At 32.8% G+C, this 27,690-nt stretch overlaps 1 protein-coding gene across 1 annotated transcript; it reads left to right on the top strand.

Annotated features, from left to right (window-relative positions):
* Nucleotides 1-8,916: 8,916 nt before the first annotated feature.
* On the top strand, nucleotides 8,917-25,853 carry Smp_147070 (putative amino acid transporter; the record flags this gene model as incomplete). The annotated part of the gene is made up of 7 exons (XM_018798389.1): nucleotides 8,917-9,127; nucleotides 11,400-11,504; nucleotides 13,877-13,980; nucleotides 16,528-16,632; nucleotides 19,950-20,095; nucleotides 24,722-24,957; nucleotides 25,825-25,853. The coding sequence occupies 7 exons, from the start codon at nucleotides 8,917-8,919 to the stop codon at nucleotides 25,851-25,853; spliced, it is 936 nt and encodes a 311-aa protein (XP_018653335.1).
* Nucleotides 25,854-27,690: the final 1,837 nt, after the last annotated feature.

Here is a 27,690-nt window from a genome sequence, read left to right as displayed (position 1 = left end):
CCTACTATGGAACATCTCGGCAGTGCGCGCTCATGACCTCACCACAAAGAATCAAACGCACTACCTTCAGTCTTGCCCATGAACGCTGAACTTCAAAAAATACCGAATCCATATCCAACAGTATTAATATCTAGCTTCACTCAATATAAGATACAGACCAACAATGTATCAGTACCTGGATTATTAACAATTTTTTTAATTACTTTATTATTTTTCTATTCTAGTTATACAAAATCTTCGTTCATCTGCTGACTTAGAGTTTACAGACGTATGTCAATATCATTTAGGAAGACCTGGTTATATTTTGGCAATCTCATTTTCTATGTTAGCTCTTTTTGGTGCAATTATAGTCTATTATGTTTTAATGTGTAATTTCTTATATTACACTGGGGATTTTATTTATAGTAAGTTGACAGTGACTTTTGATTTATCATCCCAACTTTTAAATTATATATAAGTCATATCATCATAGATACTTCCTCTTAAAATGTATTTCTACCTTATTGATGATGCAAAATTGATGTTTCCTATTTCTTTGACAATGTTACAGTCAGATTTTATATAATTGTCTATTCAGCTAATTCGTCTGTATAAATTAAGCGTAATCAGTAAACTAATTATTTAAATAAATTGAGCAATAGGTAGAGATTATTATATATAAAAATAATATATTTTTTTTATATAGCAATGAGTAGTAAAAAATTAAGTTTTTAAAATTTCTGATGTTTCATGACTTAGTTCCAATCACTTCTTCAGAAAATAAATAACTAAATTAAATTAACCCGAGTTCAAGTGGTATAAAAGAATAAAGAAAGAATATTAGGTGCAATCAGGCAAAAATAGATCTGATCAAGTGAATGTCATGTCATTCCGGTCAAGGTGATTTATATGTGGCATGTTTGCATATTTGTATGTGTCCATGTATAATAAACGATGGAAAAATGTGAAATTTGTGATGAAAAAGGATAGGTCAATATACTTTCATCTCACATTAAATTTACGTGTGAGAATGAAATTGAGCTCAGTGAGTTACCACTTTTAGATCGCTTAGTTAAAAGAAGGTAAAGTGGAGCTCTAAATCTAACCATCTATTGAAAACCAACACGCTTAAATCATTTTTTATACTATGATCCAGCATATACATTCAATGAAAAAATCTCTCTAGCCGTAAACATCTTTAGACGAGCAAACGGCACTATTACATTTGAAGAGGATAAACAAAAAGAACGGAAGCATGTTATTAGTATGTTACAATCTAATAATTTTCCTAAGTTCAATAAAGCGATATGTTTTACTGTGTCTACAAATTAAGATGTTTGGATTGTAATCTTTTCTATATTAGAGATTCATCTTGTGAAATCTTGACTCGAGCCAAAGAACATCTTGGGTACACAAATAAAACACCTAATAATACCGTATAACTGAAAAGACTCAAAATTAAATCGGTAATAGCAATTCATGCGATTTCCAACAACCATCAGATCAATTTTAAAAACAAAATAATACAGAAAGGCTTTTCCAATTACAAAGAAAGGAGAGTAGCTGAAACTTTTATTATATTGCTCAATGCTACTACCCTCAATTGAACAGAATGCCTCACTATCCATCCGACTTGAACCATTTATCCGAGCTACTATGTATGATTCTATTCTTATTTCACATCATTATCGTACATACAAATTCAACACAATCCTATCGCATCGTAAATTTCACATTTTTCCATCATTTATTATATATATATATATATATATATGTATAGATAGATAGATAGATAGATAGATATATAAACATGCCACATATAAATCACCTTGACCGGAATGACATGACATTCACTTGATCAGATCTATTTTTGCCTGATTGCACCTAATATTCTTTCTTTATTCTTTTATGCCACTTGAACTCGGGTTAATTTAATTTAGTTATTTATTTTCTGAAGAAGTGATTGGAACTAAGTCATGAAACATCATAAAATTTAAAAACTTAATTTTTCTATTCACTGGGATATTAAAAATACATTCTATATGTATATGACTGTTCGGTGCTACAAATAGTCTCGTCCAAAACGATTCTTTCATTGTTTATTATTTGATGGGCATTTTAAAAACTGATATAATTCACCAATATAAAAGTGTGCGGAGGTTATTAATTTCATGAACTCATCAAAGTTCGTGTGTTCAACATTTCTTGGGGGCTTGGAAGTAGTGAATAAACGTCTTTTTTTAAGAGTTCTAATAAAGTCTTTAACTTTCAAAAGATAACTTAATTAGGTTAGTTCGTAAGATCTGAAGTTTTTATTTCATTGTACAACTATGTATTTTCCGATTTTAAAAATGCACTTAAATATTTTTATATATTGATCATTTAATAAAATTTTATTTATTTTTCATTTTATAGATAAAATAAATAATGCGAATAATTCACACTCAGATCAAACATTTACACTATGGAATAAAACGTATACAGGTGGTAAGTTGAGTTGTGGTAGTTTTCCAGTTGAAAAAACGGAAACAGTTTTTTTTCTAATTGCTTAGCGGTAGTTACACTTAATTAATATTAGTATTTATATTTAATTATTAGGTATGATGCTGTGATGAAGGATCCTGAAAAAACAAAAACATCGAAAGAGTTTATAGCAACAAAAAGTGTAATTACATTGATTGACGATAATAATCGTTAGCAAATAACAGATAATAGGCTTCTTTTCAAAACTATTAATCAATCAAAAATGAGGATCTGATTGAGTACAAAAGTAAGATGATAAATAAGGGAATCCAGTTGTTTTCTCAGGTTAAATACAAATTTCAATCTTTTCTATCAGTAGTTGTTGCGGAGATTCATACTTACTTACTTACTTACTTACTTACTTACTTACTTACTTAAGCCTGTTACTCCCAATGGTGTATAGGCCGTCGACCAGCATTCTCCAACCCACTATGTCCTAGGTCTTTTATTTCTAGTTCTATCCAATTTTTGTTCATTCTTCTCATGTCTGTCTCCATTTCTCGGTGTAATGTGTTATTTGATCTTCCTCTACTCCTTTGGCCTTCAGAATTCCATGTGAGGGCTTGTCATGTGACGCAGTTGGGTGCTTTCCTCAAAGTGTGTCCTATTTACTTCCAGCGCTTCCTCTTGATTTCTTCTCTACTAGGAAATATGGTTTGTTCTCTCCCACAGTAGCTTGTTGCTCGATGGTGTCTGGCCAACGGATCCGAAGTATCTTGTGTGGAAAAATGTTAATAAACACCTGTATCTTCTGGATGATGGCTTTCGTAGTACGGAGATTCATAATGATCTTTAAATGGAAAAGAAATTATACACTAGAAGCCAACTGACATTCCAATACCATCTTAAATAGTAATAATAGTAATAATAACAATGAAAAATGCTCGAAACCAATTTAGGAATATTACACTAAATACCTTTGTTAAATACATTGAAATCGTAATTATTCAAAAATGATTTTTGAGAGTCGGTATCTTCCACCTCTTAAATTCAACTAATAAAGTTTTCTGTCACTTCAGTTGATACAAATATTTTTCATCTTAATCACATATAAGGTACTTGAATCCCAATTCACATTTTCCAGTATTTAATATTACAATAATTTGTAAACCTTTTATGATAGCGGTTGAACATTAACAGTTTGGTATTCATATTTATCCATTTGAAGTGGATTGGAAACATTTAGATTAAATGTAGTATTTTAAAGAATTTGATAAATGGTGGGCTAAAACATTTGACCTGGACTCCATTTTTTATCTGTTTAAATATAATTGTGTACACAAACACAGCTAATTTTGGGATGAGTGTCAAAGAATTAGGCCTTTTTTTGAAAACCTAAATTACTTACATAATTAATAATCCACAAATAAGGAGTTATTTGTATGCAAAGATGGATGGTGGCTAGCAGTGGAATCCACGACGCGCGTTTCGTCCCTTTTTGGGACTCGTCAGCTGGATGTATCTGCATCTCAGAGTTGATGTTCACTTTCGGGACTCGAACTCGGTACCATTCGCTTCAAACATCATCGTGTTATCCACTTAGTTATCCATTTTTGCTTATAATGCTTGTGAATTAATGCTATATCGAGGCACGGTATGCACATATACCAATTAGCGACTGACCAATTCCAGTCCTAAGCATCATTAGGAAGATTCAAACAAACAATATCAAATGAATTTAACTAACTGGAATCGTCCATATCAAACAGCATCGCGAAAGTACTGGGTTCGAGCCCTAGAGTGAACATCAATCCTGAGATGCGGGTACATACAGCTAACGAGTCCCAAATAGGACGAAGTGTCGCGCATCCTGGATTCCACTGCTAACCACTATCTATCTTTGCTTACATATTAAGTTAATAGTTTGAAATGTAATTCACGGAAACCTATATATCATCAATAAATGATTCTGAATGTTATTAGACATGAATAAAAACAAAATTATTCTTATTTATAATATGATAGACCTTTTAGTTTATATGCTATACACCTTATTCTAAATGTATTCAAATCATTATTATTATCATTATTATTCCGGTTATTGGAATGTAAAACACATCATTACACTACAATGATACATATATATACATATATTACCATGTATATAAGGATAGAAATGACAACAAATAACTTAACTGCTTAGGAATGTTTGTCATTAATTAATATTTACTTTATATTGAAAATACTACTGACAGGGATATTAACATGTTATAGTACTACTTATGCATATATATATGTTCATATATCATCATGAGTACAGTATTAGTTTGACAGTCAATATAATAGAAATAATGTTGTCATGATAATTTATTATATCAGACTCTTTGTAACAATCTAAAGTATTTACTACTTTCAATATTGTTGTTTTCTTCTTCTCATTTATTTTATTTGGTAAACAACAACAACAACAACTGTCTATAGAGTTATATCATATATTGTTTCTATGTAAGTAGTTGTTGTATTCAAATAGTAATGGTAATAATAATAATAACAATCGAAGCAAATGATTCAATGTTGAGTATATTTACTGTGTGTATGATGTATAGTTGAATATTTGTGATATATGTTAATAGAAAAAAATCTGATTTAGAACTTACATACTACTTTCATTTCAAAAAGTATATTTATTATAACAATACTAAGTTGAGTCAGAGAAACTTTAATATGAATAGATTGGTTGTCTTGTTATATGTAAGGATCGCTCTTTGGCAAACTTAAGGAAGCCCAGAAAGAGCCGAAGACATTCCATCTAATCATCACTAGGGGAATATTCTAGAATGTCGACGTGTAGCAACCCTATTGGATGAATAAGAGGGATCCCCCTATGTGCCTATTAGCTGTCTGAAATAATGATTTACTTTCAGCCAAAAAAACTATAAATACTTGAGATTTTTATACTATATTTGACGCTGTTTGGGGGATAAAATTCCTAATTACTAGTCTTTTGACTTCTCTCTTGCGACGTTGCGGTTTCGATCGTTCAAGTAGTCTAGTAGTACACGGCATACCAAGAATCGAGCTCTAGATATAACACTATATTTCATTCGGAATCGAATAATGGTATGTAACACAATGAATGATTTATTCAACTGATGAGACTCAAACAGTGAAAAAATGAATGTCTTTAATACCAGAAGGGCATTTGTGGAGATTTCAGTACTTTTCAAAGTTGAAATCATAAGTCAATCGAAGCTAGACCACCATCGAAAACTTGGAAGCACTGGACGGCCGTTCCGTCCTATTATGGGACTCCTCACCAGTGCGCATCCATGATCCCGCACTAGCGAGATTCGAACCCATGACCTACCAGTGTCGAGCCAGAGCCCTTTGAAAAATACTGAAATCCCCACAAATACCCTTCTGATTATAGTCATATGCTCACTAGTGACTGACTTCAAGATACATGTCCTGTAGTTCTAGTGGGAAGTAGTGACCAGTGGAGTTCAACCAGGTCTGTTGGGAGATATCAACTCACTGATGACATTGATGAATGGTTGCTTAATTTCGTGGACATTAACACCGTTGGATGCCGGCCAGCTCAGTGGTCTATCGGTTAAGGGCTCTGGCTCGAGACTGGTAGGTCCTGGGTTCGAATATCACGAGTGCGGGATCGTGGATGCGCACTGCTGAGGAGTCCCATAATAGGACGAAACGGCCGTCCAGTGCTTCCAGGTTTTCAATACCATTGTTAGCTAATATGTGGCTTAAACTTAACAGGTTAGAATAGACTAAAGAAGATTTATACGGTTTATAAAGCTCAAAATACTAAATTATCTCTAATCTATCCCTCAGTCAACCTAATATTTATGTATGAAACATGTTCAATAACTCAATAAACGATTTATATATACTCTTTTACATGTTACCATCAGTTGTGTTTATAGATTTAAATGTTAGTTAAAAAAGAGTTAATATCAGTCTGAAAGAAATAAGACATTATTCTGAACATTTGAACATGCTCCATATACCATTCAATCCAGGAACTTAAGAACCTTGAGAAACCTAATCAGAATATAACACAATAGGTTGAATCTTGAGACGTTTCAATGTGATTGATGAACAAAAGTGTTGAAATAAGGCGTTAGGAACGTGATTAATATTTTGTAAAGAAAATAGCTTGATATCGTTTCTTCATTTGATAATACATAATCTATTTTATTACATAGTGTAATAATTTTCCACTCCCTCTCTTTTTTGATATTTTTTATCAAGTTATTTTTTTGTACTTGCTACTAGTTATTTCGGACCAGTTAAGCTTTAATCCTGTGATTTAGTTCTTACGTGTAATTGAAGTTTGCTCATTGCATAAACATTTATTCCTAGTCCCAATGTTGGAATTTTGCAGATATTAGTGTTCTGCAATATTTTTTTTATGTACATTGTTAGTAAGGGGTTTTATAAATATCCCTATTCAAAGTGTCTAGAGATACAAGAACAATCAGGAAATGCTTTATGCAATCATTATTGAGTAGTAATCTATTAGAAACATCAACAAAATGAAGAATCACATTCTTCATTAAATTATCAACTACACCATTAATATATTTCGAAGGCTTCCAAAATGTTCCAGAACAACAAGGTTACATGCAACATCATAAATACACTCGATTTCCTGTTTGTGTCTAATGTTGGAGAAGAGTTCATACTTAGAATCCATACTACTTCTCTTTTTTTTATTTGAAGTATAGAAATAGTGTGGGGTTATAGGACGTGGTTAGAAAGTCAGTTATAAGCGTTCCCATGATAGGCTTGTTATTGTAAGACATATAGTAATAATTTTTCATTTACTCCCCTTACTTTTCCTTATGTTTACTTCATACAATGCTGATGTTTGTTCATAATAAACTTCAAAACTAAATTCATGTATGACATTAAGGAGGAATAATTTACTTATAAAATCTCTTCGAATGAACTTGTAGTAAATCATTGTACTTATTTGTATTCCATAATTTTGATGTTTAATTATAATCCCTTGAAAAAGCTTGGATCAGATTTTTATGTATGTTAAAATTTTGTAAATACGCAGTTTATAATTTCTCTTCTTAACAGAAATTATCCAATTATATGGAATAGATTGAATCTGACTTAAAGTGAAATCCAGGATGTTCACCTCATATTGTTTACAATTGGTTAATTACATGTACCACTATCCTAGAGTTATTATTCATTCTGGGGATTAAAACTAGTACTTTTCATTTCGAATGATAATGCGTCATCCTTCTGGCTACGGAGTTCAGATATCTATTTACTTGTACAACAGATACTTACTTACTTACGCCTGTTACTCCTCATGAAGAAGCATAGGTCACACACCAGTATTCTCTATCCGACCCTGTCCTGGGAAATCCTTTCCAGTTCTTTCCAGTTGCTATTCATCCTTTTTATATCTGCTTCTATTTCCCGGAGTAATGTGTTATTTGGCCTTCCTCTTTTTCGCTTCCCTTTCGGACTCCAAGTTAGGGATCGCCTCGTGATGCAGTTTGGTGATTTCGTCGATGTTTGTCCAATCCACCTCCAACGTCTTTTCCTAATTTCCTCTTCAACTGGAATCTGGTTTGTCCTCTCCCATAAAACGCTGTTGCTGATAGTATCCGGCCAGTGAATGTTGAGTATGTTGCGTCGACAACTGTCTATAAATACTTGCACCTTATTAACAATGGATGTAGTAGTTCTCCACGTTTCAGCTCCGTACAGTAGAACTGACTGTCTTGACGTTCGTATTGAAGATTCTCTCTTTGAAGTTAGTTGACAGTTGTTTTGAGTTTCATACGTTCTTCAATTGTAGAAATGTTCCCCTTGTTTTGCCAATCCTCGCCTTTACGTCTGCATCCGATCCTCCTTGTTCATCAATGATTCTTCCCAGTTACGTGAATGTTTCTATATCTTCCAGAGTTTCTCCATCAAGTGTGACTGGGTTAGTGTTCTCCGTGTTGTATTTGAGAATCTTGCATTTTCCTTTGTGTATATTGAGGCCTATTGATGCAAAGGCTACTGTTACATTTGTTGTCTTCGTTTGTATTTATTGGTATGTATGAGATAGGAGAGCTAGGTCATCTGCGAAGTCCAAATCTTCTAATTGATTCTGAGATATCCATTGTATCCCGTGCTTTCCCTCAAATATCGAGGTTTTCATAGTCCAGTCAATCACTGTACAACAGATATAAAATGTAATTCAATTTTTAGTGTTATGGCAATGGTTTGATCAAAGCTCATTCAAAATTTCAACAACGAGTTAATTATAACAAATTAAATTAGAAATTATTATTATCCCTTTAACGTACCTAGATATATTTCAATGGTAATTCTGCTGATGAATGTATTCTATCAGATACAATAAATATTTCACTGATTTTATACTAAAATTCACTAAGTTTATTTTCATTTATTCACTTAGCTACATGTTCCAATTTACCAATGATCCCAAATGAAGATCGTGCAAATATTATAACACCTATCTTGAATCATGGTCATGAAGCATTTAACATTTCATTGAATACTAACTATATTTCTACATATAATCGTTTATGGTCAAAAACTCGTACTGTTCCAGCATGGCTTTTACTAATTGTAATTCCATTGATTTCTATTAAATCACCTACATTTTTAAGTAAATTTAATGCACTTGGTAAGTGAATTTAGTTGTTTTTCTTTATTTGTTAGATGTTTAGATGTTTTCCTTATTCGATTCGAACTTACTTACTTACTTACGCCTGTTACCCCTCGTCGAGTAGCATAGGCCGCTCACCAGCATTCTCCATCCAACTCTGTCCTGAGCCTTCCTTTCCAGTTCTTTCCAGTTAACATTTATCCTTTTCATATCTGCTTCTGTATCCCGGCGTAATGTGTTCTTTAGCCTTCCTCTTTTTCGCTTCCATTCCGGATTCCAAGTTAGGGATCGCCTCGTGATGCAGTTTGGTGAGTTTCACAATGTATGTCCTATCTCCACCTCCAACGTCTTTTCCTAATTTCCTCTTCAACTGGAAGCTGGTTTGTCCTCTCCCACAGAAGGCTGTTGTTGAAAGTATCCGACCAATGAATTTTTTTAAATTGTCAGTTTTAATATAGAAAATGTGATCGAATTATAATTTATGGACAACATTTTGGCAATGTTAAAGTGACCATGGGAAAAACCACCTACCTACTAGGATATGAAGAGGGTTATAGATTATTCTCAGGAATTAAGATTAGTATTCAAAGTTAAAAGTTTGTGTTAGAAACTAGAGTTAGGAGTTTCACCACAAAGTGGCATTAGCTGTAAATGCCAAAACAACATTGAACCATTTGGATGAATGATTTTTGCGCTAAAATCCGATACTCATCATTCTCAAATCTGATTGGTAAATCCATAAATCATAGTCACACTGAAAATTTTTTAAAATCTAATATCTTATTATCATTATTGTTAAAAAAGTAGTATTGAATGTTCAGATATAATTTTCTTACAAGTCATTTACAAATATTACTCATTCACTTATACAAGATGTAATTTATTCATCAATAGTACTAAGCTTCAACAATAAGAACTTTTATAACATAAGCTATTGAACAAATATACTACACTAGAATATCGAATATGAAATTTTTAATGAGCTGATATACTTTCAATTTAATATGAGAAGTTTTTTACCCATAATACATCAAAAGTATTTTGATTATTGTAATGTTAATCAATAAAGAGATTGCATTACATTCCAAAAAAAGAGTCTTTTTTAAGTTCCTTTTACAATGCGCTTAGGTGTATTTATAACTTAAGCAGTCAATTACTTCTTGTTTTCGAACAAATAATTACAAATTTCCTAATAACATAAATTGGAAGACAAGTGATCTGTGTTATATCTTAGTGAAGAAATAAATATGGGTAACTTCCGGGACCTATTAATGGACGATTATTATATATATATATATATATATTCTTATTGTTTAACTATTGAGTAGTTAGATTGTGTATATCTATATTCCTTTAATATAAGCTTCATTTTGATCTATAGATTATTATTATACGATTTACGGTCCCTAAATTATATTCAGTTTATTGATGATTGTCTCCCACGTTCACAACCACATTTGGCTTGATCTTGTACAAATATTACTTTTCTATTTTATGGTGTGATGCCGTCTGTCTGTTTGGTATATAAGCCGAGTATACCTGAAATAAATGATTCGCATAGCAGAAGCTGTAATTGGTGTTTTTTGGACTCAATTGGAAGGGGTAGGCGGACAAGGGACCAATAAGGACGCTAGACTGCTCATACTGGTTGAACGTCATTGATTTGTCACAGTGTTAAGATCCGATAAGTCGTATTCCGATTAGTGAATAATTCATGTGATAAAAGCCGGACATAAAATCATGACGAATTGGCATACGGTTTATTTTATTTTTTAAATTCATAACAATCTGATGACAATGTTAATGTGTGCACATTATACCTGATTATTTGATTACAGCATCAAAATACGTTTCCATTATCTGTATTTTAATCCAAGGGATTTCAACTGATGACTTCGCATGTAATCTATCCATTATTTTGTTAGTTGAAAGCGTGAGTCAATTGAAGCTAGACCACCATCGAAAACCTGGAAACACTGGACGGCCGTTTCGTCCTATTGTGGAACTCCTCAGCAGTGCGCATCCATGACCTCGCCTCGTGAGATTCGAACTCAGGACCTACCAGTCTCGCGCCAGAGCACTTAACCGATAGTGCACTGAGCCGGCATCCATGGTGTTAATATGTAACTTCAACCAATCCACGAAGTTGAGCAGCCGTTTACCAATTGTCTTCAACTATGAAAATACTAAATCTCCACATAAACCCCCATTATTTTGTTGACCATTGTCAATTATCTAGTTTTTTTGCTCTCAGTAATATGACATGATTATTTTTTTTATATCATTTCAGGTACTATTTGTGTATTCTATCTTGTCATATTGGTTTGTTTAAAAGCTGGTCAATGGGGAATTAATATGGATTTTTCATCTAAACATCCTTATAGAATTGTACCTCGTAAGTACCTAAGATTACTTTTATTCGAATATTAATTATTTCAAATCAATGATTTATCATGTCATCATAATTATTATGAATAAGTCGATGAGATACACTATAGTCAAATAGTATAAATTATCTTCATAAAAAACGAAAAAAGGAGTCCCACAACAGGGACGAAACGGCTGTCCAGTGCTTACAGGTTTTCTATGGTGGTCTAGTTTCGATTGACTCATGATCTCAGCTATATTAGGGTAAGAGTTAAGAAAGATGAAGATTACTGATATGAAGCATTGATTTCATGAAATAAGATTGTTTGTTCTATGGGTGCTACTATTCTATTTTGCATATATATTTATAAATATATAACAGAGAAAGAAATCGTATATTTAATAGTCAGTAAGATGCGTGCCTGTTTTTCCAAACTCAGTGGCTGATCACACTTATTTGTATCTGAATAACCTCTGAGGACATGTTTGGGATTTTAGAAGCAAAGACGAATAAGCTTTTTAGCAAAAGTGTTGTTTGGTGTAGATTGAACTTGTTAATTCATGAGTTTCCATTTGTCAACGCTACGGGGCATTAGTTGTCATTTCTTTACATTTCAAAAATAACATGAAACAACGTGTTCCTCAAAAACAGCGAAAATCACTAGGTAGCTATTCCGTTCATGAACAATATTTCATTGACATAACAATATTGAGTAATAGATAAGTATTTTCCTTTAGAAAAAAATAAACCTGAGTATTTCAAGACCAATCTGGGTTATTAAGACGGTAATTATTATTGTAAGCAAAGATAGATAGTGGCTAGCAGTGGAATCCAATACGCGCGTTTCGTTCTATTTGGGACCCGTCAACTGGATGTACCTGAATCTCAGAGTTGATGTTCACTCCGGGACTCGAACCCAGTACCTTTCGCTTCAAACGCCATCGCGTAATCCACTCGACCACTACGTCCTGAGGCAATACGCACAGTATGCACATATGCCAATTAGAGACTGACCAGTTGCAGTCCTAAAACATCAATGGAAAGATTCAAACAAACAATATTAAGTGAATTTAAACTTCCCCCCATTTCACAAGCAAGTGGCTATCAGGACTCAGTGGTCGAGTGGATAACACGATGGCGTTTGAAGCGAAAGGTGCTGGGTTCCAGTACCACAGTGAACATCAACTCTGAGATGCAGGTACATCCAGCTGACGAGTCCGAGATAGGACGAAACGCGCGTCCTGAATTCCACTGCTGTCGTATAATGATTGTTATTATTCATATATTGGAAAAGTGAACGTATTGTAGTTAAGAATCAGGTATTCAATATTCTCAGTTGTATGGTTTAATGGTGAATTCTTATTATCATAGTCATATATCTCAAAAAGAGTTATATATGAAGTGTATGCTGATGATGTTATCTAGAAATGCAATTAAATCAAGCAGCTAAAAGAGCAAAGAACTTTAGTCAGTTTCTACTTTTAATTTATAAGTTCTCTCTAGCCTTCCTTTAGTCTTGAAAGAATGTTCTAGAATAACTCATGAATCAAAGAACACGAGAGTTAATTTGTAAAATATTCACTATTTATACATCTTATAATAAAAGGTATGTGATCTGATATTCAAGTCCACTGTGTTGTAAAATAACATAACAGTTTAGGAAACGACAATTGTCTTAATTACTTTTTGCGGCCAGCACAGTTATACACTACTGTAGTGAGGAAAACACGACTGGGGACAATCAAATGTATTTAAACAAAAATTACAGACTATCTCAGTAAATTCTGATAACCATACAATGGACAGTTAATTTGCAAATTAACAACCAATAGTCTCACTCTCCACTGTTTCTTCTCTAACTCCATTGTTCGTGCATTTTCCTACCGATTGCGCTTCGTTTCAGTTCTTTCCTAATCATTGTTCTGCCAAAATACATTCTATGTCTGACCAACCCCATATGCTACTTATATGGATATAAGTAGACCACACTACACTACTGGTGCAGCTAATCTGTATCGGGTATAAAGCAGCTACCTGCGGAAAGCAATAGAAAATGGTTGCACAATATTGTGAATTTATTGAAATTAGATATTAGCACCCATAGATTTCGACTCCAGTGGTCTCAAGGTTAATCGTTTGCATGAGAGATCGAAGGTCCTGTATTCGGCATCGTAAATATGCACTACCAAGGAGTGCTATGCTAGGAATAAATAGCCGTCCAGGGATTCTAGGTTTTCAATGGTGGTCTAATTTATATCGATTCATGATTTTAATGAAGTCCTCAACTTAAAGTATTACAATTTTATAATATGGCTTAATATCAGTTGCACAAGAAGAATACAATGATACGTACGTTGTTTGAAATCTTTCACCATATATATTTTTTATTTATTTAGAAGCACAAACTACATTCATTAGTTTAACTGGTATATGCTCATTGGCATTTTTCTGTCATAACACTTTACATACATTAACACGTAATCAAAAACGACCGGAAAATAATGTAAGTGAATTTAAATCTGTAAATTATTCTACATATATATCTGTTGTCTTCATGAATATATTATTATCCTGTTATATCCCGATGGGAATTATGAATGGTAACTTTTCAGAACTATTTATGGACCAATACGATACATATATTTTTTTATTAAGTAGCTAAACTATGCATGTTCATGTTCCTCTTATTAAAAGCTATATTTTGACCTATAGACTATTATCATAGGATTTACCGTTCTTGAGTTATGCCCAGTCTATTAATTAGAGTTTCCGGCAATCACAGCCACTTTTGGCTAGATCATGTACAAATGTTGTTTTCTATTTTGTGGTGCGATTTGGTCAGTTCGGTTTGCTTATAAACCCAGTGTGTTTGAAACATATGTTTCCTAACGCAGAGGCTGAAATTAATGTTTCTGGAATCAACAGTCAGGGTTAGGCAGGAAGTAGGACCGCAAAAGACTTTGTATTACTTGTACGGGTTTACGCGTCATTTGTCCGGTCAAAAACTCGCTGTTCTCCAATTGACGGTATCATTACGTTATATAACAATAGGGTACAAGGTCACAAGATATAACATATCCCCTTTTAAACACTTAAATAAGACGAAATTATCATATAGTACAATAATGTCAAACTAACAGTATGTACAGATAGATATGGTTTCGAGATTATTTCAATTAAAAATAGAACTTAGTGTAGTTATAAACAATTGATTTGACGGATATACTCCAGCATTTACAGACGATATTTCAAAACGATTGTAATCTTGATGTTAATTTAAGACACAATGTTTCTTGAATGAATTACTAGACTGATGAAATAACTATTTCATTTATTAAATTCAGCAATGAAACTATTTTTAGACACATATTTAAACTTAACACTTTCTAACCAATTGAATTTTAATGTTATACATATCATTTGAAAGTAATTTAACTTTGGTTATTTATTCGATTATTTGAAGTGTCTTGCAAATAAGATCAGAAGGAGTGTTGTGGAGATTTCAGTATTTTCATAGTTGAAATCATGAGTCAATTGAAGCTCACGAGATTCGCGAGTGCGGGATCGTAGAGGCGCATTGCTAAGGAGTCCCATAATAGGACGAAACAGCCGTCCAGTGCTTCCAGGTTTTCAATGGTGGTCTAGCTTCAATAACAAATAAGAAACAAAAAATTATACAGTTTACATGAAGGAGTGGTCTTAGTTAAACAATGACCGAAAATAAACAGATATAAAGTATGGAACTCATCAACAATGTTTACTCACGATGGTATCAGGTATTGAATCCAAGATCTTTAAGTATCGCAGTCAGCGCTTAACCTTTAGGTAACTGGAAAAAATACTTTGTATTATAAATTTTAACGAGTTTACGATATAACATAACCGTATTTCAATATTATAGGTAGGGAAATGGTTTCATACATGTGTAAATAATTTCGTATCCTTGTAAATCTATAAACAGTGAAAATTCTGAAAAAGACAGTTCTTGTTAATTGTTAACTAAATTGCATACAAGAAATTCTTCTGATTTCTAGTTTTCGTATATATTCAGTATATGAGATTATTGAGGCTATAAATTAAGATATACGGCAACCGGGCAACTGGGAAGTGATAACTGCCCTCATACCTTTAACAGCACTCAAGATCACTGTATTCATAATCAATCTCCTTCAAATCGTATTATTCCTCCCACCTCGACTTTCAACACTAAACTTCCTCTTTCGGCTTCGTCCTCAAGTGCCACCATGACCAACGATTCTAGTGCGTGAAACACTGTCCTAGGTGTATACACTATTTACCTTCCTTCAAATCTTGAGATTAAAATTGCTTCATATCTGTCTTTCTTCTTGTACTATATGCTTATATACAACCTTTCTTTTATATGTTACCACCATTAAATTAACTACTTCTATGAATTCGGTGTTCATCTTATGCTAACGAGGTGTGGCAACTTGGACCGATGCATGTATGTGCCTAGTCCTACGTTATAGCTGACTGACTGACTGAGCTATGAACTTGAGAAATAATTTTTTATCACAGTGAGGGATTCGTGCTGATCGTTGAATTGTGTAGTTTATATCACATGCTAATCATGTACTTACTAATAACTGATTTCGAGACATGACTTCAGGAATTCTTGTGAGAAGTTGTGACAATAAGGGCTTGAACATGTTGAGTATGAGCCATTCACCTATCAATAATATTGTAAAGTGGTCTTAAACATTATGCGAGTCAACTGAAGTTCGATCTATAGCTCACTAGATACTGGCTCTCTGGTCTATAGTTTAAGCGCTGGCTGTGAAAATCAAAGGTCCTGGATTCGATCCAGAGTAGGGTCGTGAATGTTCAGAGGTGAGAAATAGCATAGTAGCATGAAACAGCAGTTCAGTGCTCTCTAATTTTCAGTGTTTGTCTAAAATCGGTTTGTAATATAAACTATGAGATCGTTTCATGTTGACTTAATATTTCAATTGTTTTGTTTATTATGTAATTTACGTATTTTATGAAAAATGTAATACAATTTTCCTTACTTTATATGTATTCATTTCAGACACGAGATGTAGCTATTGCATTTCTTCTGGTAGCAGCTACTTATCTATCTATCGGTTTAATATTCTACTGCACTTTTCCATTAGCAAAGTCTTGTATTGAAGATGTAAGCTTTTTTTTTCTAAACAGAATCAAATACATTGTTTTTATGCATTTCACTACACAGTTATCTAATATCAGAAAAGGTCGTGTAGATATTATAGTAATTTTAACAGTTGAGATCATGGATCGTGGATGCGCACTGCTAATGAGTCCCAAAAAGGGACGAAACCGTCGTCCAGTGCTTCCAGGGTTTTCATGGTGGTCTAGCTTCAATTGATTCATGATCTCAGCTGTTAAAAATTCCATAGTTATCTGTTCATTATTTTGAAATTAATTATTTCTACTTTATTGTAAGAAGATTGAAACTTATTACTTACTTACTTACTCCTGTTACTCCCAATGGAACATAGGCCGCTGACCAGCATTCTCCAACCCACTATGTCCTGGGCCTTCTTTTCTAGTTCTATTCAGTTGTTATTCATTCTTCTCATGTCTGTCTCTATTTCTCTGTGTAATGTGTTCTTTGGTTTTCCTCTTCTCCTTTGGCCTTCAGGATTCCATGTGAGGGCTTGTCTTGTGACGCAGTTCGGTGATTTCCTCAGAGTATGTCCTATCCACTTCCAGCGCATTGAAACTTATAGTCAACTGTTATCTATCAAATCAAGTCTACTATGAGTAAGATCAGAATAACAATTGAGTTAGAATATGTAGTGCCGTGCTTCTTTATTAGTTCACCTCGATAACCGTTATAATACAAATCTTAACGGTGCATAATATCAGAAGGCAAAGAGAAGCGGCAGCTACAGTTTTATTGACACATTGACGCAGACTAGAAAGTTATAAGCACATGAGTAAGTATCAGTGAGCGAAATAGAAATGACACACATTGGAGATGGCGGGTAAGTCAACTCACTTTAATCAAGCGCTAATCAACATTAATAGTCAGACAAGAATAAATGACAGACATGTAATAAATAGGATAAGAAGTGTGCACACACCTACATTCATATAAAATTTGTCAGCGTTAATAAGTGAATAGTTGACAAGGTGAAAACATGACTCAAGATGGATAGATGAATTGACTTGTCCAGAAGTAAGAATATGGTAAATAAGCTTAACATAACAACCGATACTACAAATAATATGAATTCAATATAATTGATAGTTACTTCTCAATCATTATTATCTCTTATATAATCTGATGTCATATCTCAATACGAATATAGTTGTAAGTTTCTAAGGAAAAATCACAAAATCAAATGGTTTTAGATCTTTTTTTTACCTTAACTGTTTTTTGTGATTATAATCCAATTCATTAAAAGGAAAAGAATTGTACAAGGTCCATATTATCGGAAAAGTAATACTCTTTTGATGTTTTTTTTTGTTTGTTGAGAAACTGTTTTTTGAACTGAAAAAAAAACACAACATGAATCTCAAGTGTTTAAATAACATAGCACTGCCAAGTGATAACATAAAACATGTAAGACCTTTCCTGAATTTAATGAAAAGTCAATCAAAAAACGATTATGATATATTTTTACGGTAAATACAAAAAAAAGAACATCAAAATTGAAGTTGTTTCAATTTCTACACTGAAGATAAGTTGTAGTCTTTAAAAGATTTTTTCTTCTGTAAGAGTTTAATCAGTAATGATAGGTCGTTGAGTACCGAAATTTCTACCCAAATAAAAAGTAATGATCTGTAATGTACATCAAAAATGTTTACTTATCAAAATGTGAATATAATGGTAGAAACGAAATGATATGAATTGGTTTTTGAAGACAATAGATTATACTGTTCAAATTTAATCATATTGAACCAGATTTTTTCAACTTTATTGTTTAATTGAAACTCTTTGATTGGTTGATTACTGAAGTGATTACAAACTCATTTTAAAACTAAATTTGTAAATTTATCTGATAAGCACTCGCGCACGAGACTGATAGGTCCTGGGTTCGAATCTCGTGAGGCGGGATCGTGGATGCACACTGCTGGGGAGTCTCACAGTAGGACATAACGGCCGTTCATTTCTTCCAGGTTTTCCATGGTGGTCTAGCTTCAATTGACTCATGATTTCAACCATATAAAATTACTCAAATCTCCACAAAACCTCTTTCTGATAATTATCAGATTTCATGTAAAAAAAAGTACCATGTTTCCTTACCAGATTTGGTTGTACATCTATTGACATAAAAGAAGATTAGTGGATCTTTCTACCACATCATATAAGAAAGAAGTCTAATTTTGACATGACTATTCTAAAGATATCAGTCAGACATCCCCACTACAAGTATTCTTAGTTCTAATGTTATAAAGGCTATTGACTTCCGAACTATGCTTAAATAAAAGTACATTCGATTAAGATTCCATTACTGTCATCATATTTATGATGATAACCATGTATATATTTTGGCACATGTAAAATCCACATAAAACGATATAAAATTGTTTTTCTTCTCAGTGTTGTCGGTTTGTTTGGATTGTTGCATACTTTTAATATCACAAACTGACCTACGATAGACAACCATCGAAAGCCAGAAGTGGAGTTTTGTTTGGCCGTCGTATGTGGTCGATCAACAATACGCGTCTACAGACCAATACAGATTCCAACTCAAGAACTTCAAGTCTCTCGAAAAACGTTTAATCGTTTTCTCCATTAACTTAGAATACAACCTAGTGTTTGTATCCTATACGTTATGTATGGAAAAGACATCTTAATGAAAATTTTTTACTTATTCCCTTAATCACCAGTGGATACTTCCAACTAATCAATTAGTTATTAGTTACTTATTTCTATTAAACTTTATTATTTAATGCGGTTCATGATAAAAGTGAAAGATAGAAATGATATGACCAAGTATTCATGATATTTAAGAGTGAATAGAATCTATTATGAGCTGGAACATCTAGATCCATTTGTTTAATGAAGGCAAATCGATGAGATTGTTATATCTACAGGTTTGATTCTTACTATGCCGCGTACTAATAGACTACGTGAACGATTGAACCCGCAACGTCGCAAGAGAGAAGACAGAAGACTAGTAAGTAGGAATTTTATTCCCCTAAACAGTGTCAAAATACAGTACAGAAATCTCATATATTTATAGTTTTTGACTAAGAGTAAACCATCATTTCGGACAACCAATAGGCACATAGGAGGTCATTCTTATCCATCCAATCAGGAAGCTACACGCCGACATTCTAGAATATTCCCCTAGCAGTGATTGGACGGAATGTCTTCGGCTCATTCTGGGCTTCTTGAGGCTTTCTAGAATTTACCAACAAGCTGTCCTTACAGAGATAAAATGAAATTCATTCCTACCCATACGCAAATGTTTACTTTCTCATTTTATTTGTTTTTCTGTGACAAAACCTATATAGAATCTTCTAAACAATCTAATAACAGATATACCAGTATTTATTGGTCGTTTCTTTTCACTTCTACAAATGTTCACTGTATTTCCAATGATTCTTTATGTATTACGTGTACAAATTATGACTGCTATATTCAAAAAACCATATCCAGGGTAAGTCAATACAATTCTCTTCTTACTTCAAGTATTTTATCAAATTATATTCTCCCTGGAATATAAGACTAGATTCAATCAGCTGATTGTAACCGCCTATATAAAGTTTAAAGATTCTTCATTGCTAGTAGTAAAAAAGAACTGTTTGAATGTTATTTGTTTTTTTACTCAGCGCTTACATGACGATATGATATTTGTTTATTTAAAAAAGAAAACCGCTACATTCCAATTTAAAATATAAAACAAATGAATAATAATGATTAAAGTCAAAAATTTATCATAAACAGTCATAACAGAGATCTATCTATGCATGAATACTTGGGAATGACTTGTTTGATTGAAGTTGAATGTGATCAGTAACCATTTCATTTAATGGCATAAAGCATTGTCCCTTTTTAGTTAGTGTTTGGATCATTTCATGATGCCAGATAGTTTATGGACAGTACTTTTTACACAACTCATATTACCTTTCTTGGCTCAAAGCATCATTCTATCTGTTTTGTTTGACAATTTCTATCATCTTACAATTTACTTAATTTTTTTCCTCTGTTGTACAATATCTAATTGACTAAGTTTACTTATTAAGTGTAAGAAGTTCGACTTATAGATTGTTAAGGTAGATTAAGTTGCTGAACGATTTAATCGTCAAATAGATATTGAGAATTGATCAAACATTGAATAGTGACCAATTTCATGTTTGTTTAGTCTTTTAGTCATGACCGAATTCAATGGATTGGGGTATATTAGATCTGCTATTCTAATTTCATTAACATTATATACATTGTGTACAAGAACAGACAAATATCATAGTGGTCACCAACCAATGATAGATTAACTGTGAATATTTCGGCCCTACAGACGATCAGTAGCAAAGTAAATAAAGTGAATGATGACATCTCAGACAGTGAAGCTGGGTGACACTGATTTGCCTTCCATAAGAATAATCAATTCTTACAAGATTTGAGGCACACTATACTAACTAGTGACAAATACTGTAAAATCTAAATCAAGCAATGTTTTCCATGAACTACTTTCAACTACATAATGCCTCAAATTTAAGTATGCGCAAAACATCCAGCAGTTTTTATAGATACCAATAAGTGACATTACAAATTTTTTATAATGAATAGCTGTTACAGAATATGCACTTTTGAACGTGTTTAGTTAATAAATTTGTACTTAACTGTTTGCCTATTTTTTATATAGTTGAAATCATGAGTCAATTGAAGCTAGACCACCATCGAAAACCTGGAAGCACTGGATGGCCGTTTCGTCCTATTGTAGGACTCCTCAGCAGTGCGCATCCATGATCCTGCCTCACGAGATTCGAACCCAGGACTTTTCAGTCTCGTGCGTGAGCGCTTAACCACTAGATCACTGAGCCGATCGGCATCGAACGGTGTTAATGTCTAACTTTAACCAATCCACGAAGTTGTGAAACCATTCTTCAATGTCTTCAGTGAGTTAATATCTCCCAACAGACTTGGTTGAACTCCAGGTTTTCCATGGTGGTCTAACTTCAATTGACTCATGGTTTCAACTGTATAAAAAATTACTAAAATCTCCACAAAACCTGATTCTATATACTTATTTGTTTATTAAAATTCTTTTCATTTATTATTTTTCATCTTAGATTTCTTCATGTTACTATATTACATGTATTTATTCTTGGATCATCATTAACATTTTCAATGTTGATGCCAAGTATTGGCACTATCATTCGGTAAGTTAAATTGTTTGATTTATTTAAACATGATTAATGCATTTTAACAGCAATATACTGATTTAGTAATTCTTAACCTCGATGAATATTGGCATACAATTTGCCTAAGTAACTATATAAACTTGTCATCACTAAGGGTTAACATAAAATGGCATTTATAACTTGACATCATATCAGTTGTGAATTTGACCTTTGTGAAATGACCAAGAAATAACAACACTACTTATAAGTAACAACAAATTATTAACTTAACTATTTCCATGGCTTAATATTTATACACTTCAAAGTGTCTTCGTCACTTCAGCCAATATATTCTAAAGAATAATAGGACGAAACGGCCGTCCAGTGCTTCCAGGTTTTCGATGGTGGTCTAGCTTCAATTGACTCATGATTTCAATTTTGAAAAATACTGAAATCTCCACAAATCCCCTTCTGAGGAATAAATATATTCGTATTTATTGAAGTACTTGCTCGCAGCTTTTATGATGATGATATACGTTATCTCTATGTGATTACTAGGTCATCTTATTGTGTGATATTACAACGAAGAGTCGTTGCCTAAATTAGGTGCTTTAAAAAGTCAAAATAAATTAAGAGTTTGATGTATAAGTTAATTTGAGGTTATTTTATCTCAGCTATTCAGATAACTTACTTTGACGAATAAAATCTTCTTCTGTTATGGTCAACAACAACAACAACAACCATATGTCAATAACTTCTCATATCATAATGAATATTTAAGCATCATGACAGTCTACACTCATGAGAGACTCATTTACGATTTCATTTAATGTGAAAATAACAATAAAAGCGGTTAGCATAAGACAACTGGGACGGCATAAATAGACATTGTCATTCAGCATTTTTATAGTTCAATAAGAATTGCCTAGAATGTCAAATTCTAAATAATATATAACATAACCAAAGATAATGACTACCAGTGAGATCAAGTGATGTACAAACAGTGAAAAGTATGCAACACTTAGAATCTACATTTTTGTTCGATACTTCACATAAACGATGAAAACATTGAAGAAAGATAAATCTGACAAGAAGTATGAGATTTATTAAAATATCACAAATATAAAAGTAAAACCAAAGATATTTTGATATATTGTTAAAGGAAACTCTGTATTTGGCGATTATTGTAGACATTTCATTTCTATGAGTTAACAAATAGACTTCAACTTTGATAGATTATACTTGACCGTTTGTTTCATGTGTGATTATTTAACTGTTTAGCATATTAAGCAGAGATGGATAATGGCTAGCAGTGGAATCCAATACGCGCGTTTCGTCCTATTTAGGACTCGTCAACTGGATGTACCTGTATCTCAGAGTTGATGTTCACTCTGGGACTCGAACCCAGTACCTTTCGCTTCAAACGCCATCGCGTTATCCACTCGACCACTGAGTCCTGATAACCACTCGCTTGTGCGACAAGTCCCAAATAGGACGAAACGCGCGTCAAACTGGATTCCACTGCTAGCTACTATCCATCTTTGCTTACAATGCTTATGAATTAAGGCTATATAGAGGCAATACGTACAGTATGCACATATGCCAATTAGAGATTGACCAGTTGCAGTCCTAACACATAGATGGGAAGATTCAAACAAACAATACTAAATGTGTTTAGCATATTGTTTTGGGAGTAGTAAATTTCTAAGGTACCGGGAATTCAGTCTCCAGTAAGAGACTATACTCATTTTATGTTAACAATCAGAAATATAACAATATTATTGAAAATCAATACACTGTGAAGTGATTTTCTTACATAAAATGTCACTTATCTACCACATTGACTATAAGATGTATTGCATGTGCTAAAGCAGTATCTACCTTGATCCGTTGAATGTGGTTGGTATAGAAATAGCATGAAATAAAGTTAGTGGTATTTAAACCAAAACTAGAAATTATTTTATGAAGTAAATATTGATCTAAACTATTTTGATAGATGCAGACTAATTGATTGTGGTCTATGAAGTAGACACCATTTAGAGTTTAATGTGCTGAATAAGATAGCTGAAAATCATTCACAATGGTTTACATGCATACTGTCTTTATCATCTCCAACATTCTATGTTTCAAATGGACACGTTAAAGGTAAAGTACATCATTTAAAGCATGCAAATTTAGGATTGTCAAACCAAATAGAATAAAATTGTTAATATTAATATGACTCATATAGAATGTTAACCCTTGAATCTGTATACATGTTAAGTGAAAATTTAAGATCCATGATCAGAATAAATATGGGTCAGATAGGGTGAGACAGATATGATAGTGCAATTGTAATTCGATCAAGTGAAAGATTAAATTGTGTGAAAAATTACTAATTTTCACTGTTGAAATCATGAGTCAATTGAAGCTAGACCACCATCGAAAACCTAGAAGCACTGGCCGGCCGTTTCGTCCTATTATGGGACTCCTCAGCAGTGCGCATCCACGATCCCGCACTCGCACTACGACGTAACAAGGAGGGATCAATACGAAGTGAATGAATCATATATAGGGGAGATTAATAATAATGTTTAACCGATAATAATAATAATAATAGTAATAATAAAATACAAAGATTTATGAATAAAGATAAGAGAGACAATTACATTTGACTATGAAAGGTCGTAGGTACATAGTCAAATTAGGTCATGCAATCGCCAAGTTTACTATTGATTAACTGGCCTTATAGTTTGCCAAGACAGGAGCAAGGGTTCTGTATAGGTAATCATGACTACTAATTCATCATTTATTCTGATAATTTCATCTCACTTTAATGGGTAAAGTATGGTTATATCAACTGATGACCATTTGTATCAAGTTTAACATTGTTTTTGACTGATTAACTAAAGCATATATATGTATATACATCTATGTAATCTATTTCTTTTATCTTATTATAGATTTAGTGGTTCATTATGTGGTCTAGTATATATGTTTACATTACCTCCATTAATTTATCTACTTAATAAACGTACATTAACTCGTTTACATAATGAAGGACATATTAATATATCTCAAATACATTCAGAAAAATTACTAAATGGCAACCACCATCATCAACATCTGAATAGAATGAGTATTCATAAACCACCTATAGATGATCATATACCATTTAATGAATTACAATTAGATAATCGTAGTGATACATTATCAATAATTAAAATTAAATTATTATCTGAACATGATACATTAAAATGGTGGTTTACTATATTTATACATATATTCATTATGTTATTGGGTTTATTAAATTTTATTGGACAATTTTCTGTATTTTTTTATTAAAACACACACACACACGCACATGGATACGCACAAGAGGATACAATACTCCCTAGTGTTGAATCATTTCATTCATTATGGAATAATTTGCCCTATCTCCCTATTACATTACACAGTTCCACAAACACATACACACACACACGCATATGGACACGCACAAAGGGGTAAAATACTCCCTAGTTTTTAATCATTTCATTCATTATGGAATAATTGCCCCCACCCACCCCCTATTACATTACACAGTTACTATATAACATTTTTAATCACTGATAGATATAAAAGAATAATAATAATAATTGAATTCAAATTAATTAAATAATGAATTCATATTTAGTCAATTAAAGTGATTCACTTAAATTAGTCAATCATTCTTCTTTTATCAAACGTTTTCCCCTATAAAATTTACTTATTATACTTTTTACTACTTAATTAATAATAAAGTAGGATAATAATTTATGAAGAAAAAACGAAAAATTTTCTTTTTCTTTTTTGATATATTTATATATTTATCTATGTATCTGTGTAGATTAGGTGCTTCTTTTCTTTTTTTAAACATTCAAATTATATTCTGTAATTAGTCAACTGATTGAACCACCCCTCCCCCCTCTTTTTTTTCTAAAAAAAAAACTATAATCAGTTATTGTAATTTTTTATTGGATAGTTTTCATTATTCCTCTTTTTTTTCGTTTTTTTAATCCTAATAATCTTTTATCTTTTTCTTTAGAAGAAAAAAAATTTTCTTGTTTTTTTTAATCCGTCAAAATATTAAAATCCTTAATTTAGAATTATTGGTAACATTTTTGGATTGAAAAAAATCTTGCTGAAAAAATTTATCATGGAAAGTATAGTTTTTTTCTTCTCATTATTTGATGTGAATGCATCTTATTTTCATAGTTGAAGTCATGAGTCAATTGTAGGTAGACCACCATGGAAGATCTGGAAGCACTGCACGGCCGTTTCGTACTCTTTGGGGCTCCTCAACAGTGCGCGTCCACGATCCCGCAACCGCGAGATTCGAACCCATGACCGACCAGTCTCGCACCAGAGCACTAAACCGATAGATCACTGAGCTGGCCGGCATCCAACGACGTTAATGTCTAACTTCAACCAACTTTCTTATTATTAAATATACTAGCAGTTGAATACGTCAATAGCATAGGAAGTTTCTGGAAAGTGTTCACTGTTATTGATATCAGAAATCGATCTGCATTAGACAATCAATTAAAATCAAGAAGGATTAAGTAGCTTTTTCGTCGTAGTATGTCAGTGAGTCAGTCAGTCAGCTACAACGTAGGACCAGGCACATATATATGCATCGGTCCAAGTTGACATACCTCATTAGCACAACAAGATGAGGACCAGATTCATAGAAGTAGTTACAACAATGAGAGTAATATATAAAAGGAAGATTTTGCATAAGTATATAATATAGGAAGGAAGAATTGGTTCGTAGAAAGGAAAGTATAAAGTCATTTTAATCCCACAGTTTAAGGGAGGACAGAGTGTATACAATTATTCCTTTGTGATCGATTCTAACCCATTTCAACCAGTCTCCAACCATTGGTTACGATAGTCAGGCGGATCACAACCAAGTAGTCTGCATCTACCAACATGGCTCAGACTAGAAGTTAGTGACTTCATGCTTTGGTGCCACGTTTTGGTTTGGCCGTCCCTAACTCTCTTCCAACCATTGTCAATACTAGTCAGCATTGCGCGTCGTGGTAATCGGTGTTCAGTCATACGTAACACGTGGCCCAACCATCTCAGTCGATGAAGATTCATGACTTCATCAACTGATTTACCATCATTCCCTAATACCCTGTGTTTAACCTTACTATTACTTACTTGGTGATCTCAGCAGATGCATGCAATATTTCTAAGACATCTGTGGTCAAATTTAGAAAAACACAATTCGTTCCTTGATAAATTCACATATTTTTAAAATAAACAATGAACAGAATTCTCAAGTGCAATTTCGTACAAAATATAGGTGAGTGTACTCTAATGATAAGTTGAAATGATAGCAGATTTTTATTGAATAGAGACAATAAGTAATTGAGGTAGAGTAATAAGAAGATGAAGTATATGAAATTATTGAAGTGTATAAGCACAGTTCATAAAGGATAACGTTGTGTTCAGATATTTTGACTGGGTATATATCACCTGTTCTACTAAAGATTTGATGGAACTTGAGGAAAATTCTTAAGAAATTCACAAATAGTTGAGAATAGATTGCTGAGATATAGGGAAAAACAAAATAATTCTTCACGATGAGATCAAGAATTCTAATGATGACCAAAGTAGAGATAATGTTAGAACGACTGCTGACCTATTATGTTGATAAAAACACAGAATGTTTCCGGTCTTAGATGCATTTCAGTCTTTCATTCACTCTCAGAATGAATACTGATGTACTCAATTTTAGGAAAATATGAAATACTACAGTAGCTATATAGTTTGACTACTGAAGACTTTCATGCACTATGAACTATAGAAAACAAGATAGGTCAAGAGTATACCTATAAAGAGAGTAAGCAAAGATGGATAGTGGCTAACAGTGGAATCCAGTTTGACGCGCGTTTCGTCCTAT

This window comes from Schistosoma mansoni, chromosome 6, assembly GCF_000237925.1.
Source record: "Schistosoma mansoni strain Puerto Rico chromosome 6, complete genome".
Classification (NCBI taxonomy): Eukaryota; Metazoa; Platyhelminthes; class Trematoda; order Strigeidida; family Schistosomatidae; genus Schistosoma; species Schistosoma mansoni.
The sequence above is the reverse complement of the archived record's forward strand: the minus strand, read 5'-3'. Positions and strand labels throughout refer to the sequence as shown.